Source organism: Hemitrygon akajei, chromosome 7, assembly GCF_048418815.1.
Source record: "Hemitrygon akajei chromosome 7, sHemAka1.3, whole genome shotgun sequence".
NCBI classification, from domain to species: Eukaryota; Metazoa; Chordata; class Chondrichthyes; order Myliobatiformes; family Dasyatidae; genus Hemitrygon; species Hemitrygon akajei.
Genome location: NC_133130.1, coordinates 64,981,424 through 65,007,952, shown reverse-complemented (window position 1 = coordinate 65,007,952; position 26,529 = coordinate 64,981,424). Strand labels below are relative to the sequence as shown.

Below are 26,529 nucleotides of genomic sequence, written 5' to 3'. Positions count from 1 at the left end.
CATGTGTTGTTCTGTGTATAGATTATTATATTGTGCAAGATACCTGATTGTTTTGACATTGTTATAATAATGGTGTAAAAACTGTGCATACAGAAATACTTAATGTTTTAAAATCATAGTTAAATCAGTCTCAATTAACATATTAGCCCTATGCACCTGGACAATTGCAACTTCGACTGGCATTAAAATTGCTTCTTAATTTTCCTTGATGGTTTAATGATGTTATTGTAACCCTCTTCAGTGGGGCTTAATTTGTTTCCCCATTCTGTAAACTATATATTTCCTTCTCTATATCGATTGTTCCTTGCATCCTCTCTATGCCTGTGTGACTTCCATGACTTCTCTACCTTCCAGATGAGGCAGATATCCTGTAACTGATGTTCAATCTCTGCCAGCCATTTGTGGGTGCACAAGAGATGAATGACTTGTTTTTCAGTCTTTTATGGAAGATCACTGTCACTCTGTTCCATCTAGGATAACCTTACTGTGAGTGAATCCATGTTTTCTTTTGTCACCACAGTGCTAAAACCCACTGTCCACCTAAGTTACCAACTATGCGAAGAGGAGCTGTAACTGTTATCGGAGTCACCAAAGTTTCTTCACAGCATGTGGCGACATATCCAATAGCGTTCAGACTAATTTTCCTTAAACACCTTTTCCACTTTTTAATAGGTAAAAAAAAGGTTTAGTTTTTTGAATTTCTGCATTGAAAATTATATTCCATGTCATAAGACGGTTGTTTTGCTCATGCCTTGCTGTCATGACATTGAAGAATGATCAATCAGCACATTAAGAATTCAATAGTAAGGAGTAAGAAGCTTTGTCCTACCCTGGGTGTTGCTGTACTTTATGTTTTGTGGCATAAGTGCAAACCAAAATATTGAATGAGCATTTGAAATGGCAGAAGAATAGTCATTGAGCAGGGAAAAAGATCCACAGAGTGAGTGTCAATCATCAAACACTCATTTACTCATTCTTGTTCTGTTTTATTCTCTGCACACTCACATCAACTCCCCAGTCATCCACTCCCCACACCTTGATTGTACTGTATCACTTACCTGTATATTAAGAACAACTACCAACCGACACATTTTGGAATACAGAAGGAAACTGCAGCCAAAGGAAAGCCGGCTGGCTGGTGAGAGAACATGCAATCTCCACCGGAGGTCAGGAGTACACCTGGATCTCTGGAACTATCCGGCAGTTTTGCTTCCAGCTGTGCCACTATGCCTGCTCTGCCAGTCAGTGACACCTGACCTTTTTCTCAGGGCCATTTTCCTTCACTAGCCCTATCCCATCATATCCAAAAATCTACCAATGGCTGAACCTCCACAGCGCTCTTCGGTAGAAAACTTAAAAAAAAATAGTATAATTACAGGCTGACCCATAACTTTGAGACAATGACTCCTGGTTCAGGACACCCCAGCTTGTGAAGAGATCATTTGCTGCATTTTCTCTGTCAACACCCCCCCCCCACCCCCTGTAAAAATGTTATATTTATCACTGAGCTCACCTCTTATTCTTCTAAAGTTGAGAATCTAGGCTTCATCTGCTTAACTTCTTCCCATATGATTTCAGGTGTCAATTTAGTGAACTGTTGTTGCACTCCTTTTGTTGCCAATATATATTTCCTGAGGAAGGGAGACCAGACGTATACACAGTATTCCAAATACGGTCTCATAAGGGTTGTATATAATAAGAGCAAGACATTTCTACTCTTGTATTCAAACCTTCTTACACTACAGGGCAAGGCACTGCCTGCCTTCCTCTTACTGCAATGTCCTTACAAAAATGCAATCCATTAAAGATGTTTTTTCACATTAACATGATATTTGAAATCAATTTTACTGTCAGAGTTTAGTTTCGCAACACACATAGACTTTCGTGCACTGGGCTAGATTATCATTTCACTCTGCTATAGGGTAATGGAGGCATGTGAGCAAAGTTGCATCAGGATCCCCAGACAAACTTACACTTTTGAAAAGCAATTTGAAATTGTTTAATATGCTTAGAAATCCTTGTCAATTGCACGATAAATCCATAAGAATAAATACAGACTAAATGAGAGTTTATTATTCTTAACTTGACTACAATATTTTCACTTTACAGTTTTTTGCCTATAGAGATAATATAGATGTAAATTATGTACTATTTCTTCAAATATTAATAATTATATGCTTTATTTCATACCTTCCAATGTAGTTTGTTACTTTACTAAAGCCAGCTCACATCTCTTATGTTTGCAGTTTAGATTTAAAGTCCTGAGTTTGGATTGGAGTAAACGTTTTTGTTCTTTATGTAAAAATTCTAAAATATTAAGATTACTCTTCCCTTCAAATTCTTAATTACAGATTATTACTAACCCTTTCTTATTGCACCACAGAAGATCTGAAGTACTTGTTGGTTCTAAACATACCTTTTGAAAAAAAATAAGCATCTTTTAAACTATTTTGATCTGCCTATATGTTGTCTACAGTATATCTCTTGTTCCTTACCTGTTCATATGCCATCAATTTACTCACCAATCTTTCCTAACTCTTCTTATTTCTTAGCCCTACCTGAACTGATTCTACTGTTTGAGTTTTTTTGTGCTATGATCCTTTGACATCAATTTCTGTGGAAACTACCATAAGATCCTGCTTTGTCTTCATGTCAGGAGTACCTCCTTTTTAAAACCAAGGAATGGAAATCAGGCCCCTTTTTCTTTACCACAACTAAAAAACAAAAAAAATCAAAACATCACACTTTAGATGCAGAGTTTTCTTTAATTCACAAATCTAATGGTCGACATGCATGTTATCTTTTAAGAGTCACTGGAGGCTTTTTTTGGAAGCAATGAAACCAGATTTCCAAGCAATTACATGGACATTTATTGACTGAAATTGAGAGTGGGAGACGTGTTTAAGAAATTAGTTCTGGCAGAGAAGGAATACAGGCCAACAGCAAGGGCTACAGTCACTTTAAGAGAATATTATGTTTTGTTTCTTGCAGAAGTGCTTTACCACATGTATAAGTGTGTGCATGGCAAATCTGCTGGCTCACTTCTACAGCCGCTGCTGTTAAACTGTGCTTCATTTCAAACAACAAGATTAGATGTGGGGTGATTATATAAGTTTGAGATTTAGCACAGACCAGTGTTCCTGAAAGCATTTAGAAATTCACATCTATGTTATGTCTGGTGGCATAAATCTCATATACGAGACGGAAACCTTTTACAGTAGTGCCAGTGCAGTATTAGTGCAGACTTTCAGTTCAGACCTATAGAAGGGATTCTGTAACTAAACCAAATCTAAATTTCAAATACTGAGAGAGGGCTAAAGGTTAGTGTTCATGTGTTAGGTTTCATGCTTAACATCACATGACACCTTTGTCAAACATTTCTGTGTAGTAGTGCTGTCTGGATTTTGTTGTCTGGGAGCCTGACGTCTGCATTGTGAGGTCTTTATATAATGTATGTAAAACGCCTGGGGCTTTGCACAATCACATACAGTTTCTAGTATATTAAAAAGCCTGTGGACCATTGTAACTTGTAAAACGGTCGTGAAGGTTTTGAAAGCTATAAATATGTTTGGCTATTTCACATAAATTCGTCGACTAATGATTCAGCAATTCAGTCTGCTTTTTCAGCTTTTAAACTTGGTAATTTTTCTCCCATTGCACCTACCGGTCCCCAAGTGTTTCAGCGGATGTCAGGAGTTGTACCCTAATACCACCATAGATCTTGAATTATTTCAAATGAAAAGCTTTGTGTTGTTGAAGCCAGGTCAGACATCACATGACTTCTTGCATTTAATTACTGTTTATTCAGAGCCTTCCTCCATTTTTCTTATGATAATATGTGGCCTTTTTCAGAGAGTGATTGCCTTGCAAAATGGATAAAAATACAATTAAAAGGGGCTTCCCAATGCAAATGAGGTCACTCATGATCTAACGGGGCATTTTGTAGCCAGAGTATTTTCAAGGAAGAGATAGCAGAGCACCCACAGCAACCTAGGGGCCAGTGGGAAAGAACAAGGTGCCCTGACCAAAGCAGTTAGAAATGATAGGACATTATTTTTAAATGCAGAGAGAAGTAAATAATATAAAAAGATGTACTTTCTAAGATGTAACTTATAGACTGTCCAAATTGTTTGAATATAATTTATTTTGTCAATGGTAATGGCAGTGTCTAGTGAGAACACAAATGAAATATCAGTTAGGAAGGAGTTTCGTGGTTCCATAATTCTAGACATCTCATTAATTGCTAACACGTCTATACTTACAAAAATAGCTTAATTTATGATAACTTTTAACCCTTTAGAGTATGAGAGACAGCTCTTGTATGAATCCTGTTTGATCAGCAGAAATCTGTCCGTTCTGATGTAGTGAAATATTTCAATGGGCTCAGGAAGATGTTTTTGTTTAATAAATTTAGATTCGTTGTACAATGTAATAATCAAGCCTGTTGGTAATTTAGAGACACGAGAGACTGCGGGTGCTGAAAGCTGGAGCAAAAAGCACACTGCTGGACGAATGCAGCAGTGTGGAGGGAATAGTTCTGGGTCGTGACCTGCGTCAGCGTCAACTTGCCCTTTGCCTCCACAGATGCTGCTTGACTCACTGATTTCCTCCAGCTAGTTGTAATTTGCTCCACTGTTAATTTAGTCCCGTTGTTTTATTTTATATTGTTAGATTGTATGATGCTCTTGAAAATGGCTAATGTGTTACACTCTCACCTCTGAGTCTGAAGCCTCTGGCATCAGGTCCCACTCCAGGGTCCTGAACATAAAAGTTGATGTTCAGTAATTAGTAATAGTATTAGTAATAGTAATTAGTAGAATTAGTAATAGTACTAATTACTAATAGTAATTAGTACTATTAGTGTAGTACTAATGAAGGACTGAACTGTTAGTGATGTCATCTTTTGGATGGTTAAACCAAGCAGAACCTGGCTCCTCAAATTGAGACTGATGGGACTTGACTTAGTACTCAGACATGCATTGAGGTTTGGGTCAGGCCAGGTACAATAATAGAGGAGTAAAGTTCTTCCCTACACCCTCTCCACGTTTGAATAACCTCAAATAAAATATGTTCAATGGAAATGAAAGGATCAACAATGCAACTATCTATAGTATATTTGAGATGATCATCCTTATACTGATGATTAAGTATAAATGGAAATGGCATTTTGGACTTGGCAGCAATTACACTATGTTATAGGACTCTGAATATTATTTGGAAAAAAAGCAAGATGTTATTTCTGGTGTTAGGGGCAGTATTTATCAATCAAACAAATTTGCAATAATGTACAGACAGTGGTCACTTTATTAAGTACTCCTGTACATCTGCTTGTTAATATGCATATCTAATCAGCCAATCCTGTGGCAGCAACTCAAAGCATAAAAGCATGCAGACATGGCCAAGAGGTTCAGTTGTTGTTCAGACCAAAGAGAATGGGGAAAAATGTGATTGAAGTGACTTTGACCATGTGATGATTGTTGGCGCCAGACAGGATGGTTTGAGTATCTCCGAAATTGCTGATTCTCACAACTGTTAATAATTTACAGAGAATGGTGCAAACCCCCACCCCCCCAAAAAAAGTCATTCAGTGAGTGGCAGTTTTGTGGGCGAAAATGCCTTGTTAATGAGAGGTCAGGCGAGAAATGGCAGACTGGTTCAAGCTGACAGGAAGGTGACAGTAACTTAAATAATCACACATTGCAACAGTGGTGTGCGGAAGAACATCTCTGAATGCACAACACGTTGAAGCTTGAAGTGGATGGGCTACAGCAGCAGAAGGCTATGAACGTATACTAAGTGGCCACTTTATTAGGTACAGGATGTCTCTAATAAAGAACCACTGAGTATATACTTGATCATTTTCACATTGCTGTTTGTGCAAATTGTCCATGCATAAATGAGTGTTATGGGTGCACACTACAACAGTAACTGTATTTCAAGCTGTTTCAATGGCTGTGAAACGATATACTGAATGGTGTGACATAAATACATGGCTTTCTCTTTTACCTTACTGAATGAATAGCTAGGGCAGTCTTTTAATTTTACTTAAAACTGTATGATTCGGGTGGATGTGCCGGCAGGAAGTTTTTATTTTGATCCAGAAAAGTACCCACTGCAGTGTGGAGTGAACAGCACTGAGATTAGGTATGAACACTTGCTTTGGTTGACATCTATGGATTCAAGTTTATTTGTTACATGTACATTGAAATATACAGCGAATCGTGTTGTTTGTATCAACAACCAACAAAGTCAAGGACGTGCTGGGTCACCACACATTTTGGCACCAATGTAGCATGCCTACAGTGCTCATCAATGTGTATTATTTACTCTGAGATACTTTGCAAATAAAAAAGTTGCTCAGAGGTAAATTGATGTGAGGTGCAGGCACTTATAATCAATTAGTTTTAGAAACTTAAAAATACTACCTTCTTTTACTTTTACAAAATGTTGCCATCTGCAACCGGATTGGGAAAAGTACTCACAATGTCATGCTTATCTGACTAGTATCATTTTGCCTTTCACTGAAGAATTGTGCCCACTCTGTTCGTCCTTATTTTACATGCATCCTCATACATGTTCCCAGTTTACACTTACCTGTGACACCTTGCTGTTTAAAAAAAATGTCAGCCATGGAACTACCAGATTCTTGTAAAAAATCTGGTTAACTAATGTCCCTTTGGGACCTTTACCTTGTCCGGCCTGTGTGGAATTTCAGTGTGGCAAAGCTCTCTGATTTTTACTAGTCGACTCAATTCTAGATGGACATACAATGGTGGCACAGCAGCTGAGTCCACGTCCCGTGAACAGATACATGTCAATGGGCCATCTCTGCTATGCCTTCACTGTTGCTGGATGTTACATCCTCCCTATTTTTATAAAATCCATTCCTTCAAAACGTTTCACAGCTGTTTGAACAGTCTTATCCCTCACTCTCATCAACTGAAATATTAACTTACTTTTTCCCTCCATAGTTGTAGGCTGATTTGCTGAATGCTTTCACTATTTTCTGTTTTCTATTGATATCACAGCATCCACGAACAATTCCAACTGATCATTTCATATGTTAGCAATAATACATGGAAACAATTTATCCCTTTCCAACTGGCATAAGAACCGAAGGTGTTTTGTACATTTACAGGTGTAGGAAATTTGACAAAAATGACCCCTTTAAATGTACAAAAGGGATTGCAGTTTCTGAGATGAACATGTTTGAAGATTGATATATGCCTTAGGTCAATAAATTACATGGTAACTTAGAAGGTAAAGAAGTTCACTTTTAAAGAGTTTTTACAATGCAGGTGTCATTATAAGTGTTACTGCTAAAGCCCCTACAAAAAGTATTTTACAGGATAGTTTTTCAGTTCCATTAATAAGCTGACCTTTGGCTTGTGAATGGATTTGCCATTACTGATAAGCATACTTTCCCAAAATAATGGTGTAATAAATTAAGGATTAATTTCTTGACATATTTTGAATAAATGGGCCATATGTTGATTGAACTAATTCTAAAATCATTGGTCTGGTTACAAAATTTTGTTTGGACATGTATGAATTCAAAGAAGTAGCCGTTGACAAACTTTGACATACGGTCTGTGCAATTGTAGAGGAGAGCAAAATGATAACTGTAATTGCTCCTGGGTTTTGGAAGAGAATATTTGTACATGGCTCTTACTCCTGATTAACATGCAGCTACTGAACTCATTGGATTTGCACCTTGGGCAATGTAATAGGCACCTCTTCTCAATGATCATTAAACCTAGTGATGCTCACTGTCCAGGTCCACACATGATAGACAGCCACTTGGGTGAAGAGTAATAAATCCACCAGTGTCAACGCTCCACCGTGAGTCACCGCCTTTGGCAGAGGAGGGACAAGGAAGAGAAAAACGTCCGAAAGAAAACAGGTAAATATGATCTACTATATTTTTCCTGTTACTTTGGCTGGGGCACTCGATTGAATTGGCTTGTCAGCAAAGCCAGTGTCACTCAGCCACTGAATTACTCGCATGACTCATAAGGCAGCTGCATTGCCAGCCAGTATCTCCCCTAGGTGGAACATTGCTGTCTTTCCTCAGCTAGTGTGTTTACTCTTTATTTCAGGTCGAAGAAGTTTGTGTACCCCCCCCCCCCCCCCCGATTATGCGTATCCACTAGACTTGCCGTGGTTCCAAGCAGAGTTGAGTTAACTGGGTGATGACTCCTTCTACTTCAACCTTGACCATTGGGGGTTTTGCAAGCAGTCACTCTTTAGCTGACAGCTCTTTTTTTTTTAAACAAAAAACCAAGCTCGCTGTGCTCTACACTGGTTTCCTGATAATGGGCTCCAGGCTCTCAGTACCATCTCCATTCTGGGTGGTCTGCTGCTAGGAGATGCCATGGGTCTGTGAGGACACTGCACTTTCTCAAGGAGGCTTTGAGAATACACAACCCAGCTTCAGAAGGACAGGAGTAGGGGTCAGTCAGTCAGTGAGTCCCTTGTCCTGCTCTGCTATTCAATAAGATTGCGGCTGATCTAGTCTTGGCCTTGACCCTACTTTCCCACTCTCTCTCCGTACCTCTCTACCAGTTTGAAATGTCTGTCTTTCTCCACCATTAATGTATTTGATGTTTTTTTTTGTGCTCCAAATTCTAGCATCAGCAGTCTTGTGTCGCCTAAGCACAGAGTGTCTCTTTTGGGAACCTGGTGTCTGCTAAGTGACCTACACAGGAATTGGTTGAGTGTAACTTGGGCTTTAGTGCTGGATATATTGGTCTAGTGGATGCCTATCTTTGTTTGATTAACTTGCTTGTCAGTTTGGTGGTATTTTCCCAACACTTTGAGATGTCTGCTATAGATATTCAGAAGCATGTAGAAGGCAAGGTATCATGACAGCTTGGTAAACCATGCTGGGTTTAAGATAGTTAAACTTTATTCCCCCTCAGATGTCCAAAGGTTCTGCTGGCTCACTGAAGGCAATGGTGACCTTCATCATTAATGTTTGCCTTCTCTGAGGCTGACAACCAAGATATGAGAAGCAATTCACATTTTTCAGAATATCATCAGTGACTTTCCGTGTCAGAGAATGGTGTTGTACAACAGGAACAAGTTGGTAAAGGCCCTTATATGTGTATATTAAATGTAAAGCACAATTTCGTATACTAGAGTAAATTAATCACTGATGATTTGGAGGTTAGCCTCCAAATATGCATATCGTGCAGCTTGATGACTGAAGTTGGGCTGATGTTGGTGCTGGAGTTGATGTGACACAAGCTGAGCAGGTTTTCATCATCATTTTGATTGCCTTTACTCCAGGGGGAAGCTTGCTGCAGGTGAGATGCAGCGGCACACTGAGAAAGACTGAGAAACATGTCGGCATGCTTGTTTGGTATTATTCTGCTCTGATATTGAGTCTGTTGTAAACCCACTAAAACCACAGAGTGGATGGCATAATAAAGCAGGCATAAGATGGAGGTGAATTTCTGACTGGAATTTTGGAAGGATCTTCCATAATCCTTCTTGACTGAATACACTGTAAAAGGAAATATATGGCGGTTAATTTATCCTGCCCTGTTTCCCTTGCAGTTGTTGCATGTTGAAAAGTATGTCCATTGCACCTCCAGATGAAAGGAATCTGGATTATTTCATTATCCAAGTGAAAAACTGCAAGGAGATCCATGCCACCTGTGTCAATCATCTACCAATGACAAGTTGACTGATAACTTTCTCAACCACTCTGTTATCTGAAAACAACACCAGCAACAGAAGTGGAAAACAAAGAAACTGCAGATACTCAAACCTGTAACAAAAGCAGATATGCTGGAGGCAGATTCGGCTGCTCATGTGGAATCTGTGGAAAAAGAAGCCAGTCAACATTTCAGGTCAGCAACTTTTCCTCAGAACTTTTCTAAAAGATCCCAGCATCTGAAGTTTTATTGTTTTCCATTTCTGTTGAATTCACTATGGCTTCTTTTCCAGATATCCCCATCTCAAAAAAAAAAATTCTGATGGGAATGCCATCATCTGCTTCACTCTGTGCTTACTGTTACTGTTTCTGTTTCCCTTCTTCTCTTTGACAAGGTTCTGACCAAAATTTGCTTCTGTAGTCACATTTCTTTCCTCAGCAAACGTCTCCGGCTCCAGCTCATCCCACACAGATTTCAACTCGATTCAACCCTTCATGAAGGCCCAGTTCTAAGGATGTGTTCCGGACCTGAAATGTGACAGGTTTCTCTTTCCATAGCTCCTACCTGTTTGGCTGAGTTCTCCCAGAATTTCTGTTTTTGATCCAGTGAGAGAAATGGGCTCTCAATGTTGATGGTCTCAAGTACCCTACAATCACAGATCTAATCAGGCAGTACCTAATAAGCTAGCTGATACACCCCAACCAACGACATCTTCACAGCATACAATATGTCTGGACTGGCCTGAACTTCACTATTATTAGCACCTGTAAAGAGACTGCTGGCTTCTCTACCAAAAAAAAATGCAGCCCCACTGATTTGTTCACAATGCCAAGGAGATGCAAGCGCATGTTAACCACAAATATGGGTCATTTTTGATGGAAGCTCCTCCATGCCTCGAGGAAAAATAAACAGCTTTGCTGAAGACTGAGGTCCATGTAAAATCTGGCATCTAAAGAAAAGATGGTGGAAGTAAAGAAGTAGTCCAACGACCGACTACTAACCATGACATGTACACGGGTTTCAATACTTCTAGAGCCATGTAAGGTCGAAACATCTGAGGGCCCACCTGCTGAGAGCCAAGAATGGATACAAACTAGAATCATAGAACTGAACAGCAGAGAAATTAGCCTTCACAGTTCATGATGCCTAACAATGTTAATTCCATTGGTTTGCATTAGGCTTTTATCCCTCCTGCCCTCCCTGTTCAAGAATTTGTCCAAATGCTGTTTAAATGTTGTAGTAAGCCTCCACTGCTTCCTCTGGCAGTCTTTTGCAGATACCTGATATTGTCTGCGTGAAACCCTTACCCCTTAGGAGGACAGAGAGGAGGTCTTGACTGAATGAAAAGAACACTTTGAACCCATGATTCTCTCCTTGATACAACTACCCTGATTCTCAGGCGCCTTATCTCAGAAAGGACGTATTGCCATTGGAGGGAGTCCAGAGGAGGTTCGTGAGGATGGTTCTGGGAATGAAGGGGTTAACATATGAGGAGCGTTTGGTAGCCTTGGGCCTGTACTCACTGGAATTTAGAAGACTGCATGGAGATCTTACTAAAACCTGCTGAATATTGAACGGATGAGGTGGATGTGGAGAGGATGTTTCCTGTGGTGGGGGTATCCAGAACTAGAGGGCACAGCCTCAAAATTGAGGGGTGACCTTTTAGAACAGAGGTAAGGAGGACTTTGGTCGCAAATCCATAACTGAATCTCCTACGACTTTGATAAGAATGATATACTAAATGCTATGAAATACATCAGAATTCCGACCACCTATGGGGAAGTTTATCACCAATCTCCTCCAAGCAGCCAAGAACTACTCCCCCAAGATATTGTAGCTGCTACAATCTGGATCAACAATCTGCTGGAGGAACTCATTAGGTCAAGCAGGTAGGTAGGAAGGGGTGTGTGTGTGTGTGTGTGTGTGTGTGTGTGTGTGTGTGTGTGTGTGTGTGTGTGTGTGTGTGTGTGTGTGTGTGTGTGTGTGTGTGTGTGTGTGTGTGTGTGTGTGTGTGTGTGTGTGTGTGTGTGTGTGTGTGTGTGGGAACTGTCAACATTGACAATTCTTTCCTCTAGCAGATTGCTTGTTGCTCCCCATTTTACTTTGTGGATTCTGCATTCCAACCACAATGTTGACAAAGTCCATTAATAGTTCCTGACCATTAACCACTCTTCCACAAAATGGTCGATAAGTTTAAAAAAAACAATTGGATTAATCTATCTAAAATATAATGGTGTCTTCAAACATCAAGAATTAAAAGATAGCCAAAGATATAACCTTCAGTCTTCAAGGTGCCGTTTTGTGAATGAACCAGATTGCTTAGAGTTTGAGACCAATGGTTGACGTAAGGGAAAGGAGTATAAAGAAGAATCTGCATTTGATCTTTTGAAAAGTAGATAAAATGTCCGAGACTAAGCCAACAAGAACAATCAACTTGAACTTGACGATGCGGGACTGACAAGATTCCAGGAAATGCCCGAGGGAGCAAATCAGTGGTGGGTGTCTTTTGAGGTGTAACCCTGCAAAGACGCGCCAAAGCCACACTAAAGCGTTCCAGACTCCAGTCGTTGCCGTGTGAGTGCGTGTGCATTGGGCAGGGAGTATTGTTTCACAAGTAGCCGGCCTTTCCAGTTGTAACCACGGAGCAGCTCCGGGGGCTTTATGTGTGTGTGCGCGCACTCTTTCTGAGCACCAGCGTGTTAACTGCTGTTGAATAACGCTGACCTTTATTAAAGGCTCAGATCCTGAGACTTTTTTTGTCCTAGACATGCGGTGACCTTTCAAACCAGACTAGGGTGAAGGGAGGGTGTCGTTTGGACTTTGAACGGGCCCGTTCCCGCTGCGACCCACTGTCTGCCTCAGATACTTTTATTGTGACACGGAGGAACGTTCTGTATGCAAAGCAGACAGAGCTGCCAGTTTGAACCTTTGCAAATCAATTTGTCTACGGAAAGCAAGTCCACTGGAGTGAAAGATGGTACAGCTGTAGTCGAGGTTAGCTCGCTGCGGGGCAAGGTGGAGCCAAAGCTTCTAAAGATCCCTCTTTTTGCAGCCAAGCATGTGAACGTTTGGCTGTGATTGTGTGCACCCTTTGCCCTTCATTTAACTTGGCAGGATCGCTTGCATGCTATCTGCTTATCTTGATCTTTTATTTTCTAATGTATGTCGGAACTTCTTATGGACTCCCTCGTAAATTTGTGTTTAATCTGTTTTGAATGAAGAGTTAGCAATTAACACTGAAACTCTTCAGACAGGGAGTTATTGTTAATGATAGATTCAGACGACTATGACGCCAGAAGTGAAAGATATTACGTAAAGCGATTTCGTGGGGTTTATTACGATTTGTTTTCGATCTTCTTAATCTGACCTGTGCAAAAAGCGAGCTACGCATGTCCGTGCACATCGCTGGCTTCAGGCAAAATAGCCAAGCTCACGAAATGTACACATTTTTGGACAGTAGCCCAACGTACCAGTGGAACTTGTTTTGATTAGAATCAGTTGTAGACCTTTCATGTCAGGCATTAGGGAAGGGTGGGGTTAGGGGCCAGGTGGAGATGCAGAGAGCAGATTTTCCACAGAGGTCAGATCTACTTGTATAAATCATGCACTCAAATTTTAAAATCCTATAATTAGAATTGTCAGCCAAATGAAAGGCGGTAGACTTTACATTTACTTGTTTTAATCTGGCCCACTGTATTTTTATTTAACCATTTAGTAGCCGATTCAGTGTACAACATTTTGCTGCAATTGGCTGCTTGTTAACGTAAATTAACGTTCTATTTCAAGACTTGTCCTGCAAAATGTAATTTAGTATCTTTGACTCCCCTGGCGACTGCCGATGGGGAAGATTTTTTTTGAGAGTTGAGATCTGATCTGCAGTGCCCGTGGCTGCTGCTGTTAGCACTGACAGTTCCTCCAGAGAGCAAGTTTTGTTAGTCGAGGCTAAGCGGCCCGGAGGAGTTGGGTGCAGAGGCCAACCCCCGTCATCTCTGAGGCATCCCAGACAGAAGAGGCAATGTTCCTGGACAGCCTTGAACACTTCTGTATATAGTGAGAGGAGGGGTCTGACACGGGCACACGGAACTACAAATATATTGACAGATTTCACTGTGGATTTGCCTCACTTTACTCTTCCATTTAGGGTGATCGAGACTGGGTCCCTGCTGGTTGATGCAGAGCTAACTCATTACACTGATGGAGCTGGAGGAACACTCCGAGGCACCCTTGTCCCAGGAGTAGAGAGAGAGGAAGGATCAGTGATTGCCATCATTTCTCACTATTGCATTAATAGCCACTGGAAAGAGTGTGTAAGGATACTGGATGAGTGTAGGATCAAGCCCCCGCCCCTACATTATAACCAGCTTAACTCAAATGAAAAGCAGCTTTTAGTTAAGGTGTTGGTGGCAGAGAGGGGAGTACTGCCGAACTGGTGGAAGGAACATTTGACAGTGGCTTGGAGAAATTTTGGAGCGGAGGGAGAAGGATCAAATAAAGGAAGATAAGATGAAACAGTCTACTCTGATTGACTTAGGTAGGCTAGAAACAGAATGATTAATAGTACTGTAATATAATCATTCTAATCACCGGGAATTAACACGCAGCGGATCAAGTTATATTTTAAAAATAAATTTTAATCGAGATTTAGTGGACAGTATCAGGAATGTTTACGGCATGCAGCCTTAATCCCCCCCCCCCCCCAAAAAAAGCTCCTTTAGTTAAAATTGCTCGTTAATTAGTTAAACAGCAGGCAGGTTCCAAGTGGATGCACGGGTGCACAGATACGCGTTTATTTTAAACAAAAGCGGATTTGCCCCTCCCACTATTTTCTACACATTCTGTCCTTGGGACTATCTCATTTACATCAGCCTATAATAGGAAACTAAAGCACGGACAAACAGAAATTTTAGCCATTTTTTTCTCCTCCCAGTTTTTAATATTTTGCCTGTAGTGGTAACTCAACATTGAGGTTTACAACGGTACCTTATTTTTCCTCTAACGTGATTGTTTGCTCTTAGGAACTGTTAGAGTTCAGCGCAAGCTGTCAAATCCTGGATGTTTGGCCCACTTCTCCAGCAGAACGACAAGCGTGAGCTGAGAGACAGCAGTTCTGAAAGCATTTTCACCACACTGGTCTTCAAAGGTTAAAAAGCATTTTGTCTGCTGGCCTGTGGGAGGCATAGCAAACAATGTCAGCTACAAAATAGAATAGTCCATTAGTTGTGGCGTACAAAAACTTGCCACTTATATTTTAATGGAGAATAATAAAAGAGACAGCAGAAGGGTGGGGCTCAGTTTCTGGTTTCTTGTTTGGAGAAAGAAATAAAGCAGCTAATTGAAATTCTTGAGAACCATGTTACAGGCAGATGGCACAATCATCTACATGTATGTCCTTGAGAAACAGTGCTTTCAATTGTAGAAACTAATTAAACGGTAATCAGAAAGGAAATGCAGTTGACATATGGGGCCTTTCCTGAATCGCTAAACTTTACATAACAAGTCTTTCTTTTCCTCCTTTTCCTTCCTCCTTCCCACTCCATTCTCTGATCATGAACTGGTCCCTTTCTCTGCCAGTCTTAAAGCCAATTAAGGAAAAATGTAGAGGATGTAAATGTTGCATGAAGCCTGCAAAAGTAACAGAGTTTCCAGTGAGACTAAAATTAGATATTTTATTAAAATGCATCTAAAATGATGAGGTGAAAAGAGCAGTGATCCACACTACCTTCAGCTGACTGCCGAGCTTTCATCCAGCTCTTCCATCAGTGTCTGAACAGGCTGTTCCCATCACTCCAGATTATAATGAATTGGATTGTATTAAGTGAGTGAAGATGGTGATGGTTATTATGCAGGGTGAGTGTGGTGTTAGGTTGAATGCATAAATACTTTATCCTTCCCTGCTCTTCAAATCTTGACCTTTCTGTGTATTGTGTTCAATGTTTGAAGTGCTCAGAATTCCATAAAGTTTTTCTTTTCATTGTTTTTCTTACCATCACATCTCCCAAGGGCATCAACTCTGGACTATGGTTACATGCTTTTGAATGTTTGTTGATAACATCCAACTCTTTTTCCTATAACTTCAGCTCCATTCTGATTGGCCTTCGTGAAGATGTGGGCAAAGGAACCTCCATTCTCTTACCTCCCCCTCGAGCCCCATTTACTCTGTTTGGCATTCAACTCCACTTCAACCCATCTATATCATGTCCATCACCAGGGTCACTTTATCATTTTCACCTCCGCACTTCATTCCCACCATGACATTTTGTTGTCTTTTGCGCCTTGGTTGTCGCCTGTCCTATTGGATGTGGTCTCTCGTTGATTCTGTTGTGTTTTTTTGGATTTACTGTGTATGCCTGCACGGAAACAAATCTCAGGGTTGTATGTGGTAATGTATATGTACTCTGATAATAAATTTACTTTGAACTTGAACTTTAAACTTGTGATGGAGATACAGGGTCAAGAAATATGGGAATAGGCCCTTTTTTTCCACTGAGTCCGTGCTGCACTTACACGAATATTTTGTGCTCTTATGTTCCCATCAACTTTCTCAGATCTGATAAGTATATACCTTCTCTCTTCCCAGTCTTCTCTAACTTGATTCTACACTTTAGGTCATCAGTCCCTATTCTGTATTTTTTCCCTCCTCATTTTCAAAACATTGTCGGAACTCCCCTCCTCTTTAACCTCCTTTTCCTTATTTCCTGACTCTACCCTGCTTTGCTGAGCATCTTTATTTTTCTCTTTGGAGGGGCTTTGCTCTACTGAAAATGCCACACAGATGTGAGTTGTTATTGCACTGGAGCTTTGTGCTCACTGACATCCTCTCTAATATAGTCATTCACATTTATCCTAAACAGTGAGAAATGGCAGACCTCACAACTGTGTGAGGCATCACTGAGTGGTCATGGAAAACTCAGGCACTGCCCATTTTCCCCAGCCTCTAATGGCATTGACAAAGTCAGGCAGTGTTAATAGCACAGAGCCAAATCTCATTTACCAGCAGCGAGATGTAGGGATTGAGCAAACTGGCTGAAACTAAGCTCAGCAGAACTGAACCCTGCTCCTAGTTTTCATGCTCAGCTCTCTTCATTGGGTACGAAACTTTCCGTTGTGTTAATAGAGTGTCTTACTGAAATAATTTTTTATGCTATACTGTCATTTGATGCAAAAAATACATTGACTGTGGTTCCAACGCCATTTTGTGTGGATATTTGGTCAGTTGGTCCTCCAGAAACCTGCTTCAAGGTATGGGGTGCACATTACAGATCTGCAAGTAAGGTCAATCGTTAAAGTAGGGTACAGTATGGTTTGAGAAAAGGATTGCACAACTACATGGAAAGCTGAAAATGCTATAGTCTGCGAGAACTTTAAAAATAGTACCCAAAAGCTAATGAAAGATGGAACAATAACATTTGAAAACTATTGCAAGGGAAATAGAGCTGGGTGCGATTTCCCACCTCTCCCAAAATACTGAAAGATAGAAGGAATGAAAGTTGTATTTGGTTTCCAGCACTATACTAGTGCAGATGTTGGGATCTGAAGCAAAATGTAAGCTAATGGAGGAACTCGGCAGGTTAGGCTGCATCTGTGGTAGTGTGGGGGGAGGGCTGGGGAGGTGGGATGGGATTGTCAACGCATCATGACCCAAAACATTGATGATCCCTTTGCCTCTACAGATGCTGCCTGACACATTGAGTTCTTTCAGCAGCTTGTCTGTTGTTGTTATACAACTTCTTCTGAGAGTCAGTCCCTAAAGACTTTCTTCCATTATGGTTCTGTGGTTTTTGAGGGAGCTTTAGAAGTCAATATTTGCTGGGGGTGGTGCAGGAGATGTCTGACAGCATGGGCAGGTGAACGCTTTCTGAGGTGGTGCATTCCCTCTGATGTTCAGAATGGGTTTCTGTGTGGTCCTAATCGGATTTGAAATAATAAGTACTATCTGGATTGCTGCCTCTCCATTTAGAGTAGTCATGTGCTGCTTAGTGGGGGAGAATATTACATTTCCTCAAGAAGACTGAAGACATCCTTGAACCCTTACGCTGCCCTTTGAAAGTGCTTGTTGCAGGAGTCTGGCGCTGACAGAGTGAAATCAGGGCTTTGATGTTGGTATTGGTGGAGGTGGTGGGACTACTGAAACTAGCTTATTTATCTGCCAATGGATTTGGAGGATTTTGCAGATACAATGTTAGTTCTTGCCTTCAGCAGCCTATACCTCAGATGTGTACAGGAAGGCCAAAATCTCCCCAGCAGACCACGAGTTCAGTTCTAGGTTTTAGGTTTTCATCTTCAGCCACATTAATTTAGATGTTCAATGCGTGTACTTCCATTCTAGAGGTGCCTGCCTTGTAAAACAGGTGAGTCATTTAATATGGGAAATAGTTCACATTTTACAGGGCCTTATTTGTGGATCTTTACTGTCAGGGAATGGCAGTAGGTTTGTAGAGGATCTTTGTTTAGCGAAGATTTAATGTAGGCCCATTCTTATGTTCTGTGAATTTGCTAGTGAGCATATGGAGATGTTACCTGTGTACTACTGCTCAATAATAGAAGTTTGAGTAACACTGGTTCTCAAATGAAAGTATTAAACAATTTCTCATTAGTACCAATCCAATGAAACCATAAGATATACGTGAGATCAACCCATGAAGACCGCTCTGCCACTTGATCAAAGCTGATTTATTTTCTCTCTCGACCTCATTATCCTACCTTTTCCCCATAACCTTTGATGCTCTCTCTAGTCAAGAGCCTATCAACCTCTGTTTTAAATATACCCAATGATTTGGCCTCACAGTTGTTTGAGGCAAGGAATTCCACATATTCACCCACTGCCTAAAGAAATTCTTCTCATCTCTGTTCTAAAGTATGTTCTTCTCTTCTGAGGCTGTGCCCTCTAGTCCTAGATTCTCCCACTATTGAAAACATCTCTATACCCACTCTATCTAAGCCTTTTCAATATTCAGTAGGTTTCAATGAGATTCTCTCTCTTTCTTCTAAACTCCAGTGAGTAAAAGGCCCAGAGATGTGATGTCTGTTATTGAAGAGAAAGGTTAAGAAGAAAGTTGTGATGATGTTCTGAGATTAAGTCTGTAGTGGACATGTTGTTTGCAATTATGCCTGCAAACATGTGAGAATATGAATTAAGAGCAGGGATGGACCATATGAACTCTTGATTTGTGTCTACTATTCAATAAACTGATTTGATTGTAACTTCTCCTCCTTATTCCCACCAATTTTTGGTAACCTTTCATCCCTTTGCCTACCAATAATCTATTTACCTCTCTCTTAAAATAAAACATTCAAGATTGCTTCCACCTCTCGTGATCCCCTTATGCAAAAAAAAAGTGCACGTGGTAAGGTCAGGTTGTCATGTTAGGAAAGATTGGGGAGTCAGGCTGACATGTAGAAGAGTGAGAAGAGATTTTCTTGAAATATATAATGCTGTGAGGGTTTCAACAGAGAGAATATATAGAGAATGAATATTCCCTGTCTGAAAAGGGCATCCTCTTATTTTTAAATGGTGATTGTGGTTTTGGATTCTATCAAGGATACAAAGGCTTTAACATCAGATGAACTGAGGCAGAATTGGAGAGAGACGGTATCACTGACATGGAAATAGGCACTCTCAGTAGTAGTGTAATTGGGAGGCCTAAAGATCATCTCGGGTAAATATAACTGAATCAGAATCAGGTTTAAAATCACCGGCATATATCATAACTTAGCAGCAGCAGTACAATGCAATACATGATAATATAGAGAAAAATAAGGAAATCAATTACAGTAAGTATATATATATATATATATCAACTAATTAAATTAAAAATACTGCAAAAACAAATAATATTAAAAAATTAGGTAGTGTTCATGGGTTTAATATCTGTATAGGAATCGGATAGTAGAGGGGAAGAAGCTGTTCCTGAATCACCTTCAGGCTTCTGAACCTCCTTCCTGAAGGTAACAGTGAGAAGAAGGTATGCCCTGGGTGCTGGGGGTTCTTAATAATGGACGCTGCCTTTCTGAGTCACCACTCCTTGAAGATGTCTTGAATACCATGGAGGCTAGTACTCATGATGGAACTGACTAATTTTACAACTTTCTGTAACTCAGGAGTTATTTTCTGTTTGGATTAATTGTAGATTGTTGCCAGGTAGAGAAGTGGGATAGCTGAGTAGGAATCAATTTTTTTTTCTTCTGCTGTATCACGCTTTTAAGTTTATAGCATTCTTTTTTCTCATTTTTTGCACTCATGCATTATGGGTTTTTGTAATATTTTTGTAGATTTGATTTGTAATATTTAACTGTGATATTAACTTAAAAAGACAGTGGAAGTCAGTTACTGGATTTAAAAAAAAAACAGCTAAGTGGGAAGATGTGCATGTGTAGAAGCTCTTACTGTTGTACTAAGAAGAGTGTATAGCCTGACTGAGATACCATTTAAAAGTAAAGTCATATAGTAAGGTGTGAGATGGCCAGAGCTGATCATGTGAATCCACTCACACAACAAATGTTCATTTTGAGTTCTCATTCTTTGAAACTCAGTTTCTAGCTAATTATTGGGAGTTAAGAAGATCATAATGTTATCAACCATGAACTGTTCATTGGTATTTAAGTGCATATTACAATCTTTTGATTTATTTAGGTTTGGGTGCAAAGAAATAAAACCATCTCCAATTATTGTTTCATTTGTTGAAACTGTCTTTGCTTATAGAAGTGACTGAGTTAGATAGGGTGGCATGCTAATCATTAAATCTTAAAATATAAACTGTTTTCATTCATTACAACTGATTTTGTGCAGTAAAGTTAGCTGTGAACATTGCAGGTCAGAAATTGGCTATAGCAATGGGTTAGACCGGCAAAACTCCTGAAAATCTTTTCTCTAATCTGAATGTTGAGTGGAGCTGCATTTTTGTGTACCTGCTGGCACCTTCCAAGAGTTTTCTGAACAGGATGCCCCAGCATTTGCAGAAATTCCAATGTAGAAAGATGCAAGAGTAATAGGGTTACGGTAGTGGAAGATTTTAACTTTCTTAATATTGACTGGGATTGCCTTGGTGCAAAGGGCATTGATGGGGTGGAATTTGTTAAGTACATCCAAAAGAGTTTTTGGAGATGATATCTAGATAGCTAGATGAGACTGGGCAGGTAGTACAAGTGCCAATTGGTGAACACTTTGGGAACAGTGATCATAATTCTGAATAGTAAACACAAAGTACACTACAGATGCTGTGGTCAAATCAACACGTACAAACAAGCTGGAGGAACTCAGCAGGTCGGGCAGCATCCGTTGAAATGAGCAGTCAACATTTTGGGCCGAGACCCTTAGTCAGGACTCACGAAGGGTCTTGGCCCGAAATGTTGACTGCTCATTTCAATGGATGCTGCCCGACCTGCTGAGTTCATCCAGCTTGTTTGTACGCCATGATTCTGAAGTTTCAAGGTAGTTACGGAAAGGGTTAAGCCTGGTCCTCAAGTTAAGGTCCTAATTTGGGAGAAGTTTAAGTATAAGAAAGGATTAGGTGAAAAAAGATTGGGAGCAGATGCATATAGATAAAATGACAGTTGACAAGTGGGAGTCTTAAAAGAGAGTTTGCAGGAATTCAAGGCCAGCGTGTTTTGGTAAAATGAAGGGCAGAGATGGTATGATCAGGAAACCTCAGATGACAAAGGATATTGAAGGTTTGGAAGCATACAGTAGTTGTAGATAACTGGAATTGAGGGAGTCTCTTGAGGAATATAGAGTGTGTAGGTGAGAACTTAAGAAAGAAATTAGAAAGACAGGCTATGAAGTATAATTGGAAGTAAAATTAATGATAATCAAAAAACAATATATTATTATACCAAGTAAAAAAGGGTACTCGGAGAAATAGTAGGTCCATTTAGGAACAAAGAAGGTAATGTGTGTGGTGCCACAAGATGTGGGGAAGATCCAGAATAAATCCAATGATTCTGTATTCACCAGGGAGAAGGACATGGAAGTTAGTTCACAAAAGTGTATATTGATAGTCCGGTATATTGATATAATATGCCGAAGGACTGATAAATCCCAAAATGCTATGGAAGCAAGGAAGGTAAATATCTGGGACCCTGAGGGAGATTATTGCATCTTCTGGTAAGGTACCAGAAGATTAGAGGAGAGCTAAATTAGTTCCAGGTAACAACTGGCTAGTGAACCTTATGGTTGTAGTAGAGAAACTATTGGAGAAATTTCTAAGGGACAAGATTTGTGAATATTTGGAAAGGCAGTGGTTGATAAGGGAAAGCTGGCAATGTTTTGTGCAAGGGAAATCCTAATTTAACTGAGTTTTTGAGGAGGTATCTAAGACTGATGACATGGCAGTAAATGTTATCTATATGGACTTGAACAGGGCATTTGACAAGTTCTGTGTGGTATGCTGATCCAGAAAGTTATGACACATGGAATCCAATGCAAGCTGGCTAATTGGACCTGAAATCTGCGCGGGGATAGGGGAAGGAGGGTGGTGGGAAAAGATGTTTTTTTGATTGGAAGCTGTGTGCAAAGTGGCTGAAAGGGACAAGGTGGGCTGAAGGGCCCATTTTTGTGCTGTACATCTGTATGGCTGTGATATCAAAAGGTCAGCGGCTCCGGCTGGTTGTATTCCTGAAGTGTCTGACTCTGACCTTACAACTCACTAATGGTCACAGACAGCTCCACCTGGCAGCACACTTGCTTTCCAAACTAATTAGTTCTTCATCAACTGACTGGGTAATTCCTAGCTTCTAAGTATCCTTTGTCCAAGTCCAGCATGTTTTTGTAACTTTTAACGAACAGTGCCCAATTATTTTTTTTTTACTGAGGTGTGATTTTGAATGCCCCACTGATTTTTTTGCCTTGATAGCCTCCAGATCAATTTTTAACTCTTGTTAAACTGCAGGGAAATCCTGGAGGTTTGGCTAACCAAACTGCATTGTCCCTGTGAATGATGAACATCCAGTTTGCAAACATTCATTTTATTTGACTGTTCCTGAAATCTCTGGATTTCAAATTTCTTCTTCGATTTGTATTTGTCTATTAATTCACCAAATCTTATCCTTATAGGTGAGGTATTACGGCTATTATCTGTCTCAATTACAGCCACAGTGAAACTCAGCTGGACAGGTGGAAGGACAGGTCCACTGGAGTAAAAACAGACAGAGGCTGCCTCACCCGCTCAGCAAGGTGAGACTGGAGCACCATCAACAAAGTTCCAACCGATGGAATCTACGTGGACATTCTCCCTTTTGAAGGGAAACAAAGTAATGTAATTTTTTTCTAAAGCTAGTGCTTGAAAAGTATGAGATTCATAACTTAAAACATTTAAATATTTGATATAAAGACGCTCTCTGGTAAGGCACTTTTTCCGTAGAATTTCTCTGTGCAATGCACTGTTTTTTTTCTATAGAATTTTCATATGTAACATTTAAAGCTGTGCAATGCAGTAAGACATTTCCACTAGTCAGTAGTTAGAATCCCATTAAATTATTCCCTAAGGAAATCCTGTTTAATAACCTATAGGATCCTGTGGGAATTTTGGAGGTTTTTTATTGCCTTATAGGATTTAATAGGATTCTGTAGGATTTTCAGATTCTTATGGAGATTTGAGTAAGGGACTGCACTGGAATGGCTAGAAGGAAATGAAAGCAGGAACATACAATAATGCCTGATGTCTGAGAGCAATTTTGATTGAACTTGCGTGTCAGATCAATGAAAATAAATAAAGACATTCCATATAAACAGGATAATGCATTTATGTAGGGTGAAAGGCTAAATTACAATCAGTGTCAAATATATATGCATTTAAAAAACAAACACAAATTCCCCACCCAAAACCTTAAAGGGGCATGGCTAATCTGCGGGAGGAAGGGAGGTGAGAATTGCTAGTAACTGCTTAGAGCAGCTTGGTTTTTATGGGTAAACTCATTAATCAAATTGTTGTTGAAATGATTGCCATGCACTCACACCTGTCACTCTTTTTGAGCACTGCCAAGCAAATTTGGTTTCTTTTTTTTTTACCTTTCAGGTATTTTTGGCTTGCAAGTTGGAAATTCCTGACAACTCATTTTCTATTCTTCTTAATTGGCCTCTTTAGGATTGTAGTTGGGTCACTGTGCCCTTCCTGCTGGCCAGAAATCAAACTTTTCCAGTGTTCTTGATAATGAGACAGATTATTCTTTTTCTTTAAACAAAGTTAATGAATGCATTGAGTGATGCCAATGAGACTGTCTCATCATCAACCCATTACATAGGACTATGATTGTTTGAATGCCTGTTTATTCTTCTGTGGCTACTTCTATTGATTTTTTGACTGCAAATTATTTAAGTATTTTGTCCTGATGGCATCATGAAGAGTAGTGTTGGAGTATTTACTGATTTTGACTGTGTGTTGGAGCACAATTAACACCAGTTGATAGCACCATTAGTGAGGACTACTTTGGCATTAGCCTGCTTGTGCTATATTTAATCCCAACAGACCGTTAGGATTGGTAACTCCTCCATACTGTTCTCCAATGGTATCAGTATGCACTACCTAAACAAAACAAAAATACAAATGTCAAAAATTAATGTGATTTTTTTAAGAAAAGGGGTCTTGGTAGTAAGATTCCAATCATTTCATTACTGGCAAACAAAAATCCTATGCATAATTCAAGGGAATATTTGTGAATTATCTTTTTGCTGCCCCTATATTCAGCCTAGTTTGTACCTCTGGGTTCTGCCTTGCACTGTGCAAAGTGAATGAATGGGCAGGTGGCCTATTGCCAAGACCCCATTAATTTCATTCTGTAAGCAGCCAGCAAGAAGGTTCTTCTTGTGCCCAGAGGGACTATTCTGCTAATGTTCTCTCCCTTAAGGGCATGCACCTTTCCTTCACTGCTTACTACTTGTCATGTGAAGATTCCCAGGAATTAGTCCAGGAATTAGGATACCATCTCAGATGCCAATCCATATTTATTAAACAGAGTTTGCCTGGTGCAATTTTTCTCCTTTGCAGAGAGGTAAATGCAGTTGAGTCCTGCACTGTGCTGTGGATTAGAATCAAGTTCCGCTGTGACAGGTCTAACTGCACTATTACTGATGGTTACAATCAGAACTGATGTTTGGGAACAAATTCCGTTTATCGGGAATACGCTGGTCTCAAAGTTGCATCTGTATGGGATCTTCTGTATGTACAGATTTTTACATTTTGTAGATGACACAAGAATTGGCAGCTCATTAACTGAGAATGACATATTCTGTTACTATAACAGAATGAAAAGGACACTACTTACAGCATGCTCTGGTATTGCTATGATTGTAAGTACCGTCAAAATTTATTAGAATTCCTTGTTTTATGTCCTAAATGTAAAAATAAAACACATTTCTCTCCATTTTAAAGGGTCATAGAAATAAACTTGTAAAGTCAGTTTTTTAAAAAAAAGACAATTCTTTAATCTTTCTGAACAATCATTTGAGCTTGTTATGAGAATACTAAGCACCTTGTCAACCTTTTACAATGCTGTAACCAGACATTGTACTGACAGTGTATATATGCTGCTATGAAATGTATTCTATTTCAGCAAGTCACCCTGGATTCAGAAACATGTATTTTGTATTCCTTTCAATAAATTTTTTTTGTTGTATTATTATTAATGTGTTTAGTGATTATTTGAAATTTGATTTGGTTTTAGTATCTCGAATGAGAAAGTTAAAATAGGAAGTGTTAAGGGCATATATCACTTAAGACAATAACTAGTTCCTAAGATGATTATGTAGTTGGTGTAGTATTATATTCTATATTCCACAGGAGGACCAGCTTCATATTTTGGACTATATTAATTTGGTATGTCATCATCTTAAATTCCCTTTATAATGAGTTCTGTGAAATTAAATAGATTTAATATTTTTTACTGGGTTTCAGCACCTAAGTTACAGAGAAAGGTTGAACAAGTTAGGTCTTTATTCTTTGGAGCGTAGAAGGTTGAGGGGGTACTTGATAGAGGTATTTAAAATTATGAGGGGGATAGATAGAGTGGACGTGGATAGGCTTTTTCCATTGAGAGTAGGGGAGTTTCAAACAAGAGGACATGAGTTGAGAGTTAAGGGGCAAAAGTTTAGGGGTAACACGAGGGGGAACTTCTTTACTCGGAGAGTGGTAGCTGTGTGGAACGAGCTTCCAGTAGAAGTGGTAGAGGCAGGTTCAATATTGTCATTTAAAAAAGAATTGGATAGGTATATAGATAGGAAAGGAATGGAGGGTTATGGGCTGAGTGCAGGTCGATGGGACTAGGTGAGAGTAAGCGTTCGGCATGGACTAGAAGGGCCGAGATGGCCTGTTTCCGTGCTGTAATTGTTATATGGTTATATGTTTATATGGAATAACAGAAAACTAAACATGCATTTGGATTATAAGGTATTGTAATGTATGACATGAATCTTCATCATTGTCTTAGGAAGTTCAGCTCAGCCCATGAAGAAACTTTATTAAAGCACCTGGAAAATACTGCATCAAGTCTCAGAGAACAGCAGAGGATTTTCTCCCTCCTCAGGCACTACCAAATCACCTCTTTAGGTGCTAGATGATAATGCAAGGAATTTAGGTTAATAAGGGTTAGCCCTGCAATTGGTTTCATTGATAGAATGTATTATTGACCAAACTGTTCCCAGAGATGAGCCAAACAAATTTTCTTTATTACTTATATTTTGATAATTCCCTTTATGTAAAACAAAAGTGTTTCTTTGGTGCTTCATATAGTTTGGAACAATGGACACTAAGGTGTAGAAACATCAGAGGGCTTGTTTTACAACCTGAAACAACGGGTGAGGAGAGAGTTGGAATTAGTGATGATGGAGTGATTTGTGATGGGATATCAACATGGTTTCCTTAGGAAAAATCCTGCTTAA

At 39.7% G+C, this 26,529-nt stretch overlaps 1 protein-coding gene across 3 annotated transcripts in view; it reads left to right on the top strand.

Annotated features, from left to right (window-relative positions):
* Window positions 1-25,274, top strand: part of bcl11aa (BCL11 transcription factor A a) — a 185,803-nt gene extending 160,529 nt beyond the window's left edge. Inside the window, exon 4 of one of the 3 annotated variants that reach the window (XM_073051049.1) lies at window positions 22,747-25,274. In XM_073051049.1, coding sequence (XP_072907150.1) covers window positions 22,747-22,755 — 9 coding nt within the window. In that variant the 3' untranslated portion in view covers window positions 22,756-25,274. Of the gene's footprint in view, window positions 1-7,777; window positions 7,867-22,710 lie in introns of those variants that run through there. The other 2 variants (XM_073051047.1, XM_073051048.1) reach the window with 2 other exon arrangements.
* The last annotated feature ends 1,255 nt before the right edge of the window (window positions 25,275-26,529 follow it).